This window comes from Microcaecilia unicolor, chromosome 5, assembly GCF_901765095.1.
Source record: "Microcaecilia unicolor chromosome 5, aMicUni1.1, whole genome shotgun sequence".
NCBI classification, from domain to species: domain Eukaryota; kingdom Metazoa; phylum Chordata; class Amphibia; order Gymnophiona; family Siphonopidae; genus Microcaecilia; species Microcaecilia unicolor.
This window is the reverse complement of record NC_044035.1, coordinates 188,043,813-188,059,979: the sequence shown is the minus strand read 5'-3', so window position 1 is coordinate 188,059,979 and position 16,167 is coordinate 188,043,813. Positions and strand designations below refer to the sequence as shown.

The window sequence follows — 16,167 nt, the reverse complement described above, 5'->3', positions numbered from 1 at the left end:
AGGATGTAGCTTTTTGAATATCTGCATGTATTGGTCCACCCAGAGAAGATAAAGAATTTGGGTTTGTACAATTTAGTGATTTGTAAAAATGTTAAGTATAAATTTATTCATCAAAATCAACTAGCTCCATTTTTGTCCCAGGCTGCACCCTCACAACAGCATTATAAGATCTAGGTTAATTGATTCACAGTTGGCCTCGCCTGTTGCAATTCCCTGTTGTCCTCTGATGGTTATGGTGAGCCTGGTAACTAGGGATTCCTATCTGTGAGACGATAATGTGCTGCTTGTCCTCAGAAAGGGAAATTACCTGTAACAGGTGTTCTCCTAGAACAGCAGGACATACATTACATAGCCCTTCCACCTCCATGAGGAGTTAAATTCCTTCAGCTTTTTTACCATACTGCTGGTCCCGTGTGCTCATGTTAGGTAGGAAAGCACATGTGCAGTGATGCTAAAGGCTTTGAGAAATTTCTTGAATGCTAGATAGCATCCACACTGGAGCTTCATCGGATGATGTCATCCATCTGTGAGAATGTCTTGCTGTCCTCAGAGAACACCTTCTACAGGCGAGTAACTTCACTTCAGTGCGTATGTGTCATGCTGAATGGTTTATGATCTTTAAACAAGTGTAATATTATACAAAGGGAACCTGAGTAAACCCATAACACAATTTTTACGTAACTTTGTTCTTAATGAAGTAATTAATTATGTGTATCACCCCTTTGAAAATGTAACTGCCCCTTTAGTTACTCAATCAGCCATTTAACCTAATTTAATTGATAGAATCAGCTGATTGAACACATCCAGGCTTGATTACAGCCAGTCCTGTTGAATCTAAACATCACTATATATTGAACCCTTACCATGAGAGAGTAGTAGTCACCATAGATTTTCTACAATCAGATTTCTCCAGAAGAGACGAGGAAAACAAATTGTTGAAATACCAGTATGGATAGGGTTACAAAGCCATTTATAAAGCTCTGGGACTCCACTGAACCACAGTGAGAACCATTATGTCCAAATGGAGAAGATTTGAACAGTGGTAATCTTTCCAAAAGTGGCCAGCTGGCCAGAATTACTCTTAAGCACAGTGGCAACTCATCGGGAAAGTCACAAAACATCATGGGAGAGTAGTAAGGTGGAAACTGTTGCTATCCAAGAGTAACATGAATGCTTGCCTCACACTTAAAAAAAAAAAAAACTCACCTGGATGATCCCTCAAACCTTTTGGGTTAATATTTTATGAACAGATCAGACAAAAGTGTTAACTCTTTGGACAACACAGTCCCATTTATGTTTGGCATAAATCAAATAACAGTATTCCACAGTAAGAACATACCAACAGCAGTATATTATATTTTGTAATATCGGAAAACATTCAGCATGACACACGATAATAGGGAAAATCAGAAGGGGGTGGGGCAAAAGCATTCACATCACTATAGGTTGTTTGAAAGAATTTCCTATGGCTTTTTGCCCATCATATTGTCAGTGTCTTGTTTCCTTAGCATCCAGTTGCACCACTGTGCACAAGTGGGTTGAGTCCTCTTCCTACCATTAGATGGAAGTAGAGATGATTTCTTCCAGTGACCTCACCGGTATCAGAGCTGGTGCTCTCCAGAAAACTCCAGTATTTTCTCTTCTTCCAGCAGATGGTAGGTTGTGTGGGCTGATGTAACTGGTCCCAGGCCTAGCTTCTAGCCGTGCAGACTAAGGCTGTATAGCTTACTAGAGTCTAAAGACCTTGCTCCCAGGACTTTGGTCCAAGGACCTGCCATAGTAGAGCGTGAAGTTTGGCTCCATAGCTCCAAATCAACACCTCTGGGTAATAACTTGGTGTGGCTTTTGGCTCAGTGTCCAGGGGAGGAGGACCCTTGCCTTCAGGGGTCTCCATCCCCCCCTTCTGCTGCTTGTATCCTTTGAGATTGTCTTGTCTCCACCCCACCCCAGGCACCCTGCTGCTCCAGGCAACCATCTAACAAAAAATAATAATCTGGCTAGGCTGCCTGTTTTAGTCTTATTCCTCCGTTAGGGGATTAAAGCTGGTTTAAAAAAAGGAAATCGTACCACATCTGAGAGCTGAGGAGGGGGTGATTGCAGGAGACCAGTGAGCCTCAGGCTAGGGTTTAGGCTAGTCAAGGTGCGGGCTCATGCGTGCCAGTGCTACACAGCTGCAGCTCCTTTTCTCCACAGTGTGGTGGGCCATTTCCAAAGTCATAAATGTCCCTGAGAGTTGAGGGGATGTTGTGGGTGGCTTTCCTGCAGTCTTGATGCCTCTGGGCAGGAAGGGCAGCCATGTTAGTTCCTGCTACATTTTTTGTGCAGCAGAAGCAGTCTCAGCCCTCTTTGAGAGGATGGGGGCCAGTGGTCCTTCACCCGCTCCAGGGGCTTTGCTGCAGCAGGACCCCATTGGTACTGGCAGCTGACTAGCCCCTCTTAGCCTGGGTGACCTCTGGCATTGGGGCCCATATGGAAATGGCAGGCTTTCCTGGAGTCCAAGTGCAGGAGTGACCCGATGCCAGTGGGTAGTTCCTCGATCTCCAGCGGCAGCTGGGAGGGTGCAGGAGACCTCTTGGACTCTTGTCATTGGAAGACACTAGGTTGGGTACCTAGTGCCTTCCTCTAGAGGGAGCAAGAGCGCTTCCTGATGATCACCTGTTTTGGTAGGAGGAGCTTTCTTTCCTCATTGAATCAGTTTTGGAGGTTCTGGGCCTCCTCTGAGCATACTGAAGGAGACCCTATTCTGGAGGGTCTTACGGGGGTCCTACAAAGCACTTTCCACTCCTCAAATCATGCTGACATATATTGGAGGAGTGGGAGGCTCCAGAATGGAGTTTTCTGTGAGTCCAAGGTGCTATATGGGCTATACTCTCTCCCTTTGGAGGTGGTGGAGTATTGGTGGTTCCCCAGATTGGATGCTGTCATCACGGCTTTGACCAATATGACAGCCATCCCCTTGGAAGAGGCCCTCAAGGAGAGGCATGAAAACAAAGTGGAGCAGCAGTTCAAGCAGGTCTTCTCTAGTCCTGTGGGCATTCAGGCCATTTTATGTGGAGGCTACGTGGTGAGGACGATGTTGCGTTGATTATAGTGGCTACTGGAATCACAGGTGGTGGCTAGGCTGGAGTCGGACGCAACACTAGCACACAACTGTGGAACGCATTACCAAAAGCCTTAAAAGCTACTTACGATCACCTAAACTTCCGGAAAACACTAAAAGCTAACCTGTTTAAGAAGGCATATCCTGCCGATCCAACATAAATGCCTGATATCTGCAACACAACAAAACTAATGTACGTAATGGAAATAACACAACTCTTCCGTTATACGATGCCCTAATGTGGCAGTGCCACATAAACTTTATCTTACCACAACATCACTTTGTATTTGTTCACACCGGAGTCTGCAAATGCATCTCTGGTACTATGTAAGCCACATTGAGCCTTACACATAGGTGGGAAAATGTGGGATACAAATGCGATAAATAAACATTCCTGGCAGATGTCCTCTGCTGCAAGTGTCATCAGTGGCGGTGGCTAGGAGATGGCTCTGGTTTTACCACTGGGTGACTGATATTGCATTCAGGGAAAACCTGAGTCAACTCCCTTTTGAGGGTCATTTGCTTTCTAGGAAGGACTTGGAGAAGCTAGTCAGGGACCCGAGGGAGGCTTGCTCTCAGACTCCCTGAGTTGTGCCGGAAAGAAGGCCAGTGGGCCTTTTGCAGGGTGGAGGTGGTCTTTCACATGGGCTGATGCCAGGTGGGCCCCAGCCTCTTCAAGTTAGGGCCCTTTTGTGTCTCCAAGAAGTCAGGAGATTCAGGGACCCCTGCTTGATTTGTGTAATAGGAATTAATCATTTAATAGTGTGGAAGGATATTATCTTATCAAACAATTTTACATGATTCATCTGCAAATGCAAATGATGAAATATGCTACAGATTTTGTGCACCCATGCTTTGCTAAAGTGAATTTAGACCAAGTCTTATTCCCTTTCTCTGTCTCTTTTCTCTTTTACTTAATGGTCTTGTGATGTATACAGTTTGTGGTAATTTAGCACAGCAGCTGCTTGTGTGTGCCACTGGGAAAGTGGGTAACCAATATCCCGGTTCCATTCTATCAGTAGTAATTTTAATTATCCTACACAATTATCAGATCTTGGAATGTTTTATATTACAGAGAACAGTGAGGTATGTTAGAGGGTGTGCAAATTGAGAATTGCAGAATTTCTTTGACTAGTTCATCAACAAACCTGTGTGAATTCAATCAACAGGATTGGTCAATTGTAGCGGTTCAATTCCTTTATAAACCTCTTCAGTTTACAGATCTTTTATCTTTTTCCACAGTTTTAAATATGAGTGCTGTTATAAGAAGACTTTATAAAGGTTGTAGAAAGTCAAAAGAATTGCAGTTTATAATTAAACACAAATGCTGGATTTATATTTGGCACTTTTGATATCAAGACTTTTCTTGTCCACAGTGGTGTGTTTTTGAGTATGGCTTTTAAATGTGGCATAGATAATATTGCTCAAATGGAATATGAAGTAACGGTGAAATCTTATTTTGTAAGGTGATTGTGTACACACAAGTAGATTGTTTTGGGTGGAAGGGTTATGACAAAATTGCTATTTAGTTCCATTTTTTTTATTTTCTTGTAGAATCTTCCTTTTCAAAAAATCCAGCACAGCATCACAGCACAAGACCATCAGCCCACACCTGACAGTTGTATACTCAGTATGGTAGTGGGACAACTTAAGGTAATTTCTGAGATTGTATATTGTCATCCTTCCTCCACCCCTCTAGTGCTGAAATTACAGTAAATGATGGCAGCTAAAGACCTGTATGGTCCATCCAATCTGCTCAACAATTTTGCTGCAGCATAGGTTAATCACATGTTACACAAAATCAACATACAAAACAATGTGTTATCATATCCATCCCTATACCATACCTTATTTACAGGGTGGTCTAACCTGAGTCAGTTATTGAGATGGGCATGAAGGAAGCCAGTGCTTGCCCTGGGATTGGTAGCATGGAATGTTGCTACTAATTGGGTTTCTGCCATGTACTTGTGACTTGGATTGGCTACTGTTGTAAGCAAAATACTGGGCTAGATGGACAATTGGTCTAACCCAGTGTGGCTATTTTTATGTTCTTAACTTTAAGATTCTTTTCCAGAATAGTTATAATTTATTGTTCAGTTCTCATTTGTTAAGTGTGTGGATTCTGTGTCAAGGAAATAGTAGAAGGGTAAATATATTCAGCTTTACCTACTAGTCAAGTACAGAAAATTTCTCTGAATACCAGCAGGTTCACACGTCATACAAGTGGGTCATGGATTAAGTGTGGTACTAAGTGGAATGAAATTCAAGCGTTCTGGAAAAAGACCGTCTTTTCTCCATATTCTAGGGAGATGCTACACTGCTGCAGCTCCACAGTTTGTCTTTCATTTTTTCTATCAGTACAATCTGATGTTTCTTTCCTTCAATGTTCATTCTTTCCTTCTGGCCTCAGTCAGAAATTTAGTCCTTATACTGATTTTCATATATTTAAAAAATTGTATTTTTTTTACATTCTGCTGACATACCACACACCTCTCATGGTGTCACTTTCTGAAATTCCTTTTTGTGACATTTCTTTATCATGCTATATGTAGGCTAGTAATTTCAAATTCAGGAAGCTATCAGTGCTTCCCATTTGTCTTGGGAAAGACCAACACTGATGGCTCTGTGGTCTGTTCCAGGATGTCACTCAATGTGGTTCAGCCCTAGAATGATAGGCCCTATGCCTGCCTTGCTAGAAGTTACCTGTGGTGGTGAAAGCCTCTTTGGCAAAACCTGGCAACCAACACCTCTTCCTGAAGGAAGGCCCAAGAGCAAACCTTGATTTGCTGGAGCAAGCAAGCATCAGATCTTGAGTAAAGGATGTAAGTCGTTGATGCAGGGCTCTGGGAGCTCCCTCATGTTGGAGGTACTACGCAAGACACATCTAGAGATTAGCTGGCCTTCCATGTTGAAGCTGCACTTTTTTGCCTAGGACCTTTCTAGTGTCTGTTTTCCCTTGGGGTCATCAAATACATACTTTTGTCCTTATCCAAACGGTTCAAACAAGATTTGGAAAGGAGAATTTCACTGATAACACTGATTTCTCCTGAGCTCAAGTGCATCAAGCAACACATCAGCTTGTTTCTCATTGATACTTTTCTGGTATCAGTAGTGACTTGGCTTGGTGTTGGTCTAGGCCAGCTTCTCCACCATTCGTGAGACTCATTTTCCCTGGGTCGCTACTTTCTCCTGCAACCGTATTCCTAGAAAGAACTAACTAGAGATTGGTGCTGTGTTCTTCTAGGTGACTACAAGCTTGGAGCCTTTTACCTCAGTATATAGCAGACCAAAAATTTAAAGGAGTCTGTTTAAATAAAGAGTTTTGAAACCCTATCGATTGGATTTTTAACTGGAGTAGGTCTGGGACAAAGGTGCACTTGCCCCACTAAATGGCTGAAGGAATAGGCAGTTGGAGGCTAACCTGTAAGGGGGAATATGGTGTATAGTTGAAGGAAGAGCAGATTGAAATAAGCAACACTGTGTGGGAGAAGAGGAAGAGGGGTGAGTAGCAGAATGGATTAAGGCTATATGTAACTGGATAGGGGGACAGAGGAGAAACATGAAACAGCAGTATTGGGGACAGAGGTGAATGTGAGGGTGGAGTACAGGAGTAAATTACATAGCAAGTAAGCCATGGAGAGATGATCAAATCCTTGTTCAAACCATTGTGCTTGATTCAGGCACAAGAAAAATCCAGAGAACCTTTACGTGGTTGCAGTTCTGTCCATTTTCTCTCCCAGGGTATATGTAACATGTTGTAGAGAATTGTATACAATTTTAGTGCTGGTAAGAAAGATGGCAAGTATTGAATATCTAATTCAGGGAGGTACAGGATTTATTAAACATCTGTGCCCGCACCACTGTGTGACCAAATCTGCTTTTCCAAAAGGGCTACGAGTAATAAGACCCTATGTCTTGGATTCCTCAAGTCATGACTATAAAACCTTGAACCTTGTGATAGGCCAAACTTATCAAGGTTTGCCAAAGTACAATATAATTTCTTCCACGATTGAATATTTGCATCCTATTTTGGAAGTTAATGTAAAATTGACCGTCTCCCTTGGGGCAAAACAAATGTCACATCCTTGCAAGAAAGGGCAAAGAGGGTGAAAACCTCTAATCAGATAAGTGAGACTGCATCAAGAGTCTTTACAATGGCAGTTAACATTCAGACCCTCATGGCTTCAGGCCTTCATGAAAATATGCAAGAAAGGCTTGCAATGTGCCATGAAGCCAGGAGAATCCGTTTAGAAAAGAATACTGGCTTTTTAGGTCTAATTCTGACCTTAAAATGCTTCAGGCTCAATCCATTACCCCTTATGAGTTGATCCAGCATTTCAAAGGCACCAGATTGGTTTCTTGCAGCAGCAGCAGCAGCCCTTTTCTTAAAAGAACTCTTATCGGAACTGCATCTCAACCAAGACTTAACATTAAAAAGATCAAAAGAGCTTGAAACCCCACCACCCAGTCAAAATCAGAATTGGGTTTTAAACTGTGAATTCAAGGGAAGTAGCCAGTGTTCCAATCTCTGTGCTGGAATACCTCTCATGTGGGGTAAGGAAACTAAGGTTTTTCACTAATTGTTGGGCTTTTGTAATCTCATTTGGGTTCTCTGAACTAGAAATGGTGCTAATGATTTTTAAAAATCCTTCTAAGTTACTTCCCTCAATTTCTTTGAAGCTAGGATTTACTCAGATTGGAAACCTATTCCCTCTTAAAGGTTAGGACCCTGTAGAGTACAACTGATAAGCAAACTGACTACTCTGCACATAGGAGAATCTGGAAGAATCAAACGTTAAAGTAATAACAGAAGAGTTGGAAAGCAGGCAAAATGAGCCCCAAGCTACAGTAGCCCTAGCCTAGTTAGTCACCAGTTTTTGGGTAAAACAGTTATCACTCAAAGACCTGACAGATTATGTAAAAACTAGTAAGAAATGCCCGTTTCGGGAAAAAATGAAACGGGCGCTAGCAGGGTAATCCCCCCCATCCTCCCTCCCGAGTTCCAGACCCCCCTCCGTCCGTTCCTTCTGAGTTGCAACCCCCCCTCTCCCTTCCTTCGTCCCTCCCTCACTCAGTGACTCACTTGTTTGCGATTTAGCGATGAAAGTTCGCAGCGCTCTCGCCGCAACGCTGCTGTAACTGAATCTGTGTGAGTCGCACGTTGTGCCTTCGCCACCCCGCCCTCGACGTCATCGCGTTTTGACGTGAGGGCGGAGCTACAGACTGCAGTGCAGGCCAAACCGGATATCTTGGGCGCCTCATCCGGCTTGAGGCTTCATTGGAACGTTGGAGGTGCCTTTTATATATATAGATGTATCAGGCAGCCAACCATAACACATCAATGACTAATGACAGGAAGAACATTTTAAAGGAAGATCTGAGTAATGAGTAACAGCAGACCCATAACTGTCTACCATCTATCTATAAACTTTCCACTGTGTTGGATGCTGATAGAATATGTGATCATATTAATTGTAATAACATAATGTCACTAAAGTAGAAGTGCAATAAAAGGGGAAAATATGGACTCAAAGACCAATTAATGCTAAATAAAATTGCATGGCTAGTGCTAAGAAAAGCAGAAATCTCAAACCATGGATTGGCAATTGAAGGCCTTTGATAGCATCCCACATTCCTGGATAATAAGTGCCTTGAAATATACAAAATATAACCTGGATTGAATATGTACATCAAGTTTACTATCGAAATTTGGCAGACTATGCTCCATCTGAAATGTGATAAACGTTTGATTCCTATATCAAGATCAAGCAAGGGGTATTTCAGGGACACTCTCTATCGCTACTGTTGTTTTGTATGGCACTTAATCGATAGAGCACCTTATAAACACCTTGGGCTACAAATTTAGCCTTTAACCCTAAAGATGGTAGTACACTTTCTGTTTATAGAAGACTTGAAGCTTAGTACTTTTTGTAATCAATTAGCAGAATAGTTTTATGTAGTTGAAAGCTGCTCAGATGATATCAGAAGGCCTTGACTTGGATAAATGTACATAAACGTCCTTAAAGAAAAATTTGAGCAAAACTGAAAACAGCTGACTTCTGATGAACAGGAAGCTGAATATAAATATCTAGAAATAAAGGAAAGGTAGATAATGCAACACACATCACTGAGAGAAAAGATCAGTGAAGAATATTACAGGCTTATAAAATCAATATTGAAAAGTACATTAACATCGCAAAATAATCTTGGTATAGCTTGAGAAATATAGATGGGATTCTTAAAAATTTTGAAAAACTGGATGTGTATAAAAATCAATACGTGCCAAGGCTCTACATTTCCTGAGCTTTCAGAGAGATTATGCCTATAGAGATACTATCATAGGCCTCCAGTCAGTGGTGTGCTGGAGCCGGCTCGCAAGAGCCGGTTGTTAAATTTTCTTCCGGCTTGCGAGCCGGTTGTTGAAAATAGCGAGCCGGCTCTGGCTCTCCTCCCTCCCTCCGGATCCGCCTCACCGCCCGCTTGTTTTTTGAATTCTTCGGGGCAGGCAGTCTTGCCTGCCTGCTTCCAGCGCTCACTGGCCTCCCTTGCCGATTCACGCTTTAAAAATGGCTGCCGAGACGTCCAGAGGCGGCCTCGCGAGACTTCGGCTGAAGTCTCGGCGGCCATTTTGAAGTGCGAATTGGCAAGGGAGGACAGTCGGCGCTGGAAGCGGGCAGGCAAGATTGCCTGCCACGAAGAATTCAAAAAAACAAGCGGGCGGTGAGGGACTGGATCGGGAGGGAGGAGAAGAATTCGCGAAACAACTCGGGAGGGGGTGGCAGGGGGAAAAAGGGAGTCGCTGCTGTGCATGGGTGGATGGAGGGGGTCGCTGGACATGGGTGCATGCAGGGCAGGGGAAAGGAGGGTCACTGCTGGACATGGGTGCATGCAGGGGAGAGGAGGGTCACTGCTGGACATCTGGGTGCATGCAGGGCAGAGGAGGGTCGCTGGGAATGGGTGCATGCAGGGCAGGGGAGAGGAGGGTCACTGCTGGACATGGGTGCATGCAGGGCAGGGGAGAGGAGGGCACACTGCTGGACATGGGTGCATGCAGGGGAAAGGAGGGTCACTGCTGGGCATGGGTGCATGCAGGGGAGAGGAGGTTCACTGCTGGACATCTGGGTGCATGCAGGGCAGGGCAGAGGAGGGTCGCTGGGTATGGGTGCATGCAGGGCAGGGGAGAGGAGGGTCACTGCTGGACATGGGTGCATGCAGGGCAGGGGAAAGGAGGGTCACTGCTGGACATGGGTGCATGCAGGGCAGGGGAAAGAAGGGTCACTTGTGGACATCTGGGTGCATGCAGGGCAGAGGAGGGTCGCTGGGTATGGGTGCATGCAGGGCAGGGGAGAGAAGGGTCACTACTGGACATGGGTGCATGCAGGGCAGGGGAGAGGAGGGGAGAGAAGAGTGAGGAAGGAGATGAGATGAAGGAAAAGGAAGAGAGGAGAAAAACTGCACATGGATGAAAAAAATAGGCAGAAGCTGAGGAGCAGAAATGAAGAAGAAAGGAGGAAAGAAATAAATGGAAAGGAAGCCCTGGAAACGGAGTTAAGAGGACAGATAGCAGCAGAATCGGATACTGGGCCAGCATGATCAGAAAAACAGTCACCAGACAACAAAGGTAGAAAAAAAAATCATTTTATTTTCATTATAGTGTTTGGAATATGTTCACTTTGAGAATCAGGTGCTCAACATTAAAAGTTTATATTTATTTACTTATTTATGGCATTTTATCCCACATTAAACATGAATTAGATTGGAACCTGGGATCATTTCATTTTTTTTCCTAGAGAGAGTAATGCATTGTCCCCCCCCCCCCCCCCCCCGGCTATAGCCAGCTCTGCAATTGTGGGGGGGGGGGGGGGGGGGGGGGGGGGCGCCGAGGTGGACCGGGGAGAGAGCCTGTTAAAAATTTACCAGCACACCACTACCTCCAGTCCTACTTAACAGTGGCATTAGGTCCAAAAATGCAAAAATGATGCGCAATGGCCAGAAACAAAACCCACCTGGTCCGTGTGGATAAGTGCTGGCAGGTACTTGTTTAATTTGGTAGCCAATATATTAGCCAGGAGCTTGTTGTTGTGGTTCAGCAATGAAAATAGGCTTGTAAGAGCCCAATTAGTCTGGAGCCCTCCCTGGCTTGGGTAATACCACTATGTGATGGGTCAAGCTGAGTATCCCCTAGGAGGCCAGTGCACAAACATTTCAAGAGGGAGGTATCACATCACTTAATATCTTATAGAATTTGGGACCTAGCCCATCTGACTCGGGGGTTTTGGTCAACTTCAGTCTCTTAATAGCCATTCAGATCTCTTCCCTACATTTTGGTGCACTCAGAATCTCAGATTGGGGAAGTGTTAGGGATGGTAACTCCAGTCCCTCAAAGAAAGTAGAATGGGCTGCTGCATCTCCCAGATGTTTAGTGTATAGAGTCTTGTAAAAATTAAATTGTCTGGAGATGTCAGTGTGGGAGGTGTACAAAACCCCTTGTTTGAGTTTGCCTTGTCTAGGTGTCATTGTAGACAATACGCTGAAATATTTTGTCCAGTGTGTGGTGGCAGCCAAAAAGCAAACAAGATGCTAAGAATTATTAGGAAAGGGATGGTAAATAAGACCAAAAATACTATAATGCCTCTGTATTGCTCCATGGTGCAAACTCACCTTGAGTATTGCATTTAGTACTGGCCGCCGCATCTCAAGAAGGATATTTCAGAATTAGAAAAGATTCAAAGAAGAGTGACCAAAATGATAAAGGAGATGGAACTCCTCCCATATAAGGAAAAGCTAAAGAGGTTAGGCTCTTCAGCTTGGAAAAGAGAAGGCTGAGGGGGGATATGATTGAGGTCTATAAAATCCTGAGTGGTGTAGTAGAAGTGAATCATTTTTTTTTTCACTCTTTCTAAAAATACAAAGACCAGGGGGACGCTCAATGAAATTATATGGAAATGCTTTTAAAACAAATAGGAGGAAATATTTTTTCACTGAATGAATAGTTAAGCTCTGGAACTCTCTGCCAGAAGACGTAACAGCGGTTAGCGCATCTGGATTTAAATAAGGGACAAGTTTGTGGAGGAAAAGTCCATAGTCTGCTATTGAGACAGACATGGGGAAGTCACTGCTTGCCCTGGGATTGGTATTATGGAATGTTGCTACTAATTGGATTTCTGCAAGGTACTTTGGACCTGGATTGGCCACTGTTGTATGCAGGATACTGGGCTAGATGGACCGTAGTCTGACCCAGTATGGCTGTTCTTATGTTCTTGTTAATGCAGCAAGAAAAGTTTTCTATTTCTGAGGATAGAGATGGTCGTAAAGGTGGAGGAGTAGCTCTGTATGTGAGAAATGATATCGCAGCAATTGAAATGACGGACCTGGGGAAAGGAAGAAGCGATATGGATCACCTTAAAAAGAGATGATAGAACCTCTGTCCACATGGGTGTTGTCTACAGACCTCTGACACAATTGGAGGATCTAGATAAAGATCTAGTCACAGATATTCAAATGTTGGGAAAGAAGAGAGAGATGCTCTTGCTGGGAGATTTCAATCTACCGGATGTAGATTGGAAGGTTCCATCTGCGGAATCGGAAAGAAGTAGAGAGATTGTGGATGCTTTCCAAAGTGCTCTGCTCAGACAAATGGTGAGGGAAACCAACAGGGAGGGAGCGACGCTGGATCTGGTGCTTACAAATGGGGATAGTGTGTCAAGTGTCCGAGTGGGTGCCCACCTGGGCAGCAGTGACCATCAAACAGTTTGGTTTGATATGATAGCTGAAGTGGAGGGCGGCCACTCAAAACTCAAAGTCCTGGATTTCAAGCATGCTGTCTTTAGTAAAATGGGGGAATACCTGAGGAAGGAGCTGATGGGCTAGGAGGGCGTACGAGAAGTGGAAGGACAGTGGTCCAGGCTGAAAGAAGCTATAAATAGGGCCACAAACCTTTATGTAAGGAGAGTAAATAAAAGCAAGAGAAAAAGGAAACCGATATGGTTCTCCAAGCAAGTGGCTGAGAAAATAAAAGCAAAAGAGTTCCTGAAATACAGAAAAACTCAAGAAGAGGAACACGGAGAGGAATACCAGATGAAACTGAAAGAAGCCAAGAGAGAGATACGTCTGGTGAAAGCGCAAGCGGAAGAACAAATGGCTAGAAATGTAAGGAGGGGTGACAAAAATTTCTTCAGGTATATTAGTGAAAGGAGAATGACTAAAAAGGGAATTGTGAAACAGAAAGATGCTGCAAACCGATATGTAGATAGTGATGAAGAAAAAGCAAATTTGCTAAATAGATACTTTTGTTCTGTTTTCACAGAATAAAATCCTGGAGAAGGAGCATGATTGACTGACAAAAGTACATATGAGAATGGAGTGGATATAGCACCGTTCACGGAAGAGAGTGTGTATGAACAACTTGAAAATCTAAAGGTGAACAAAGCCATGGGACCGGACCGCATCCACCTCAGGATATTGAGGGAGCTCAGAGTGGTTCTGGCAGGTCCTCTTAAAGATTTGTTTAATAAATCCTTGGAGACGGGAGAGGTTCCGTGCGATTGGAGAACGGCGGAGGTGGTCCCTCTTCACAAAAGTGGGGATAGGGAAGAAGCTGGAAACTACAGGCCGGTAAGCCTCACTTCGGTTATTGGAAAAGTAATGGAAGCGATGCTGAAGGAAAGGATAGTGAATTTCCTGGAAGCTAATAAGTTGCAAGATTTGAGACAACATGGTTTTACCAAAGGGAAATCGTGCCAAACGAATCTCATTGAATTCTTTGACTGGGTGACCGGAGAATTGAATCATGGACGTGCTATAGACGTAATCGACTTAGATTTCACCAAAGCTTTTGACACAGTTCCCCACAGGAGGCTCTTGAATAAACCTGACAGGCTGAAAATAGGACCTGACGTGGTGAACTGGATTAGGAACTGGTTGACGGACAGACGCCAGAGGGTGGTGGTTAATGGAATTCGCTCGGATGAGGGAAAGGTGAGTAGTGGAATGCCTCAGGGATCGGTGCTGGTGCTGATTCTGTTCAATATATTTGTGAGTGACATTGCCGAAGGGTTAGAAGGAAAAGTTTACCTTTTTGCGGATGATACTAAGATTTGTATCTTAGTGGACACCTAGGAGGGAGTGGAAAGCATGAAAAAAGATCTGCAGAAGCTAGAAGAATGGTCTACGGTTTGGCAATTAAAATTCAACATGAAGAAATGCAGTGATGCACTTAGGGAGTAGAAATCCACGAGAGACGTATGTGCTAGGTGGTGAGAGTCTGATATGTAGAGAAGGGGAGAGGGATCTTGGGGTGATAGTATCTGAGGATCTGAAGGTGATGAAAGTGTGACAAGGCGGTGGCTGTAGCTAGAAGGTTGCTAGGCTGTATAGAGAGAGGTGTGACTAGCAGAAGAAAGGAGGTGTTGAAGCCCCTGTATAAGTTGTTGGTGAGGCCCCACCTGGAGTATTGTGTTCAGTTTTGGAGGCCGTATCTTGCTAAGGATGTAAAAAGAATTGAAGCGGTGCAAAGAAAAGCTACAAGTATGGTATGGCATTTGCGTTACAAGACGTATGAGGGAGAGACTTGCTGGCCTGAACATGTATACCCTGGAGGAAAGGAGAAACAGGGGTGATATGATACAGATGTTCAAATATTTGAAAGGTATAAATCTGCAAACGAACCTTTTCCGTAGATGGGAAGGCGGTAGAACTAGAGGACATGAAATGAGATTGAAGGGGGGCAGACTCAAGAAAAATGTCAGGAAGTATTTTTTCACAGAGAGAGTGGTGGATACTTGGAATGCCCTCCTGCGGGAGGTGGTGGAGATGAAAACGGTAACGGAATTCAAACATGCGTGGGATAAACATAAAGGAATCCTGTTCAGAAGGAATGGATCCTAGAAAGCTTAGCGGAGATTGGGTAGCAGAGCCAGTGGGGGGAGGCGGGGCTAGTGCTGGGCAGACTTCTATGTTCTGTGCCCTGAAAATGGCAGATACAAATCAAGGTCAGGTATATACATAAAGTAGCACATATGAGTTTATCTTGTTGGGCAGACTGGATGGACCATACAGGTCTTTCTCTGCCGTCATCTACTATGTTATTATAAGAGAGAACAGACCTTTCAGCTCTCATTTGCAAAATATTGATTTTGTCCTTCATCTCTTTTATATCTCCTAGTGTGTTGCTGTAGAAAGCTCCCTTTCCTTTTTTTTTTTAATCCTTTAGTGAGGCAGTATATGCCAAAATATGACCTCTCATAACAGCCTTACTCATAATTGCCCCGCCGGCCAGCTCTGGCTCTTGGCCTGACACTGAACAGTCAATGTGGCTTCTAATTCACCTTTAGCAAAGCTCCCTTTTACAGGTAAACTTCTGTTTGGGGAAGATCTAATGAAGTCAAAGACCTAGGGAACTCTTAAGTCTCTGAAATTTACATAAGTACATAAGCACTGCCACGCTGGGAAAAGACCAAAGGTCCATCAAGCCCAGCACTCTGTCTCTGACAGCGGCCAATCCAGGCCCCAAGAACCTGGCAAAAACCCAAAATTTAATAACGATCAATGGACTTTTCCTTCAGGAATCTGTCCAGACCCCCTTTAAACTCAGCAAGGCCAGCTGCCGTCACTACCTTCTCCGGCAATGAGTTCCAGAGTCTAACCACACGCTGAGTAAAGAAAAACTTTCTCCAATTTGTTTTAAACCTACCACATTCTAATTTCATCTTGTGTCCCCTAGTTCTATTATTGTTAGAAAGCGTAAACAAACGCCTCACATCTGTCCCCTCTACCCCATTCATTATTTTGTAGACCTTTATCATATCACCCCTCAGCCACCTTTTCTCCAGGCTAAAGAGTCCAGAGGATAAGCCTAAAGGTTCTTTTAAATCCTCTTGTCTTAGGTTTTATGAGGCCAAGTATATAGACCAGGCAAGTCTAACTCATCTTTCAGCTTTCCCGCTTCTAATGAGTACAATCAGCTTTTCATGCTGACAAAAAGAACTGTTTCAAACTCCAGGTCTGCCAATGTGTCCTGCACCTCCCAATGATGGGGTCTCATTTCACTCCTTGGATTTTATCATAGG

At 43.9% G+C, this 16,167-nt stretch overlaps 1 protein-coding gene across 1 annotated transcript in view; it reads left to right on the top strand.

Moving 5' to 3' along the window:
• Positions 1-16,167, top strand: part of NUTF2 (nuclear transport factor 2) — a 335,108-nt gene that overhangs the window by 236,598 nt on the left and 82,343 nt on the right. Inside the window, exon 4 of the mRNA XM_030203663.1 lies at positions 4,655-4,753. Within this exon, the coding sequence (XP_030059523.1) occupies positions 4,655-4,753 (99 nt within the window). The remainder of the gene's footprint in view (positions 1-4,654; positions 4,754-16,167) is intronic.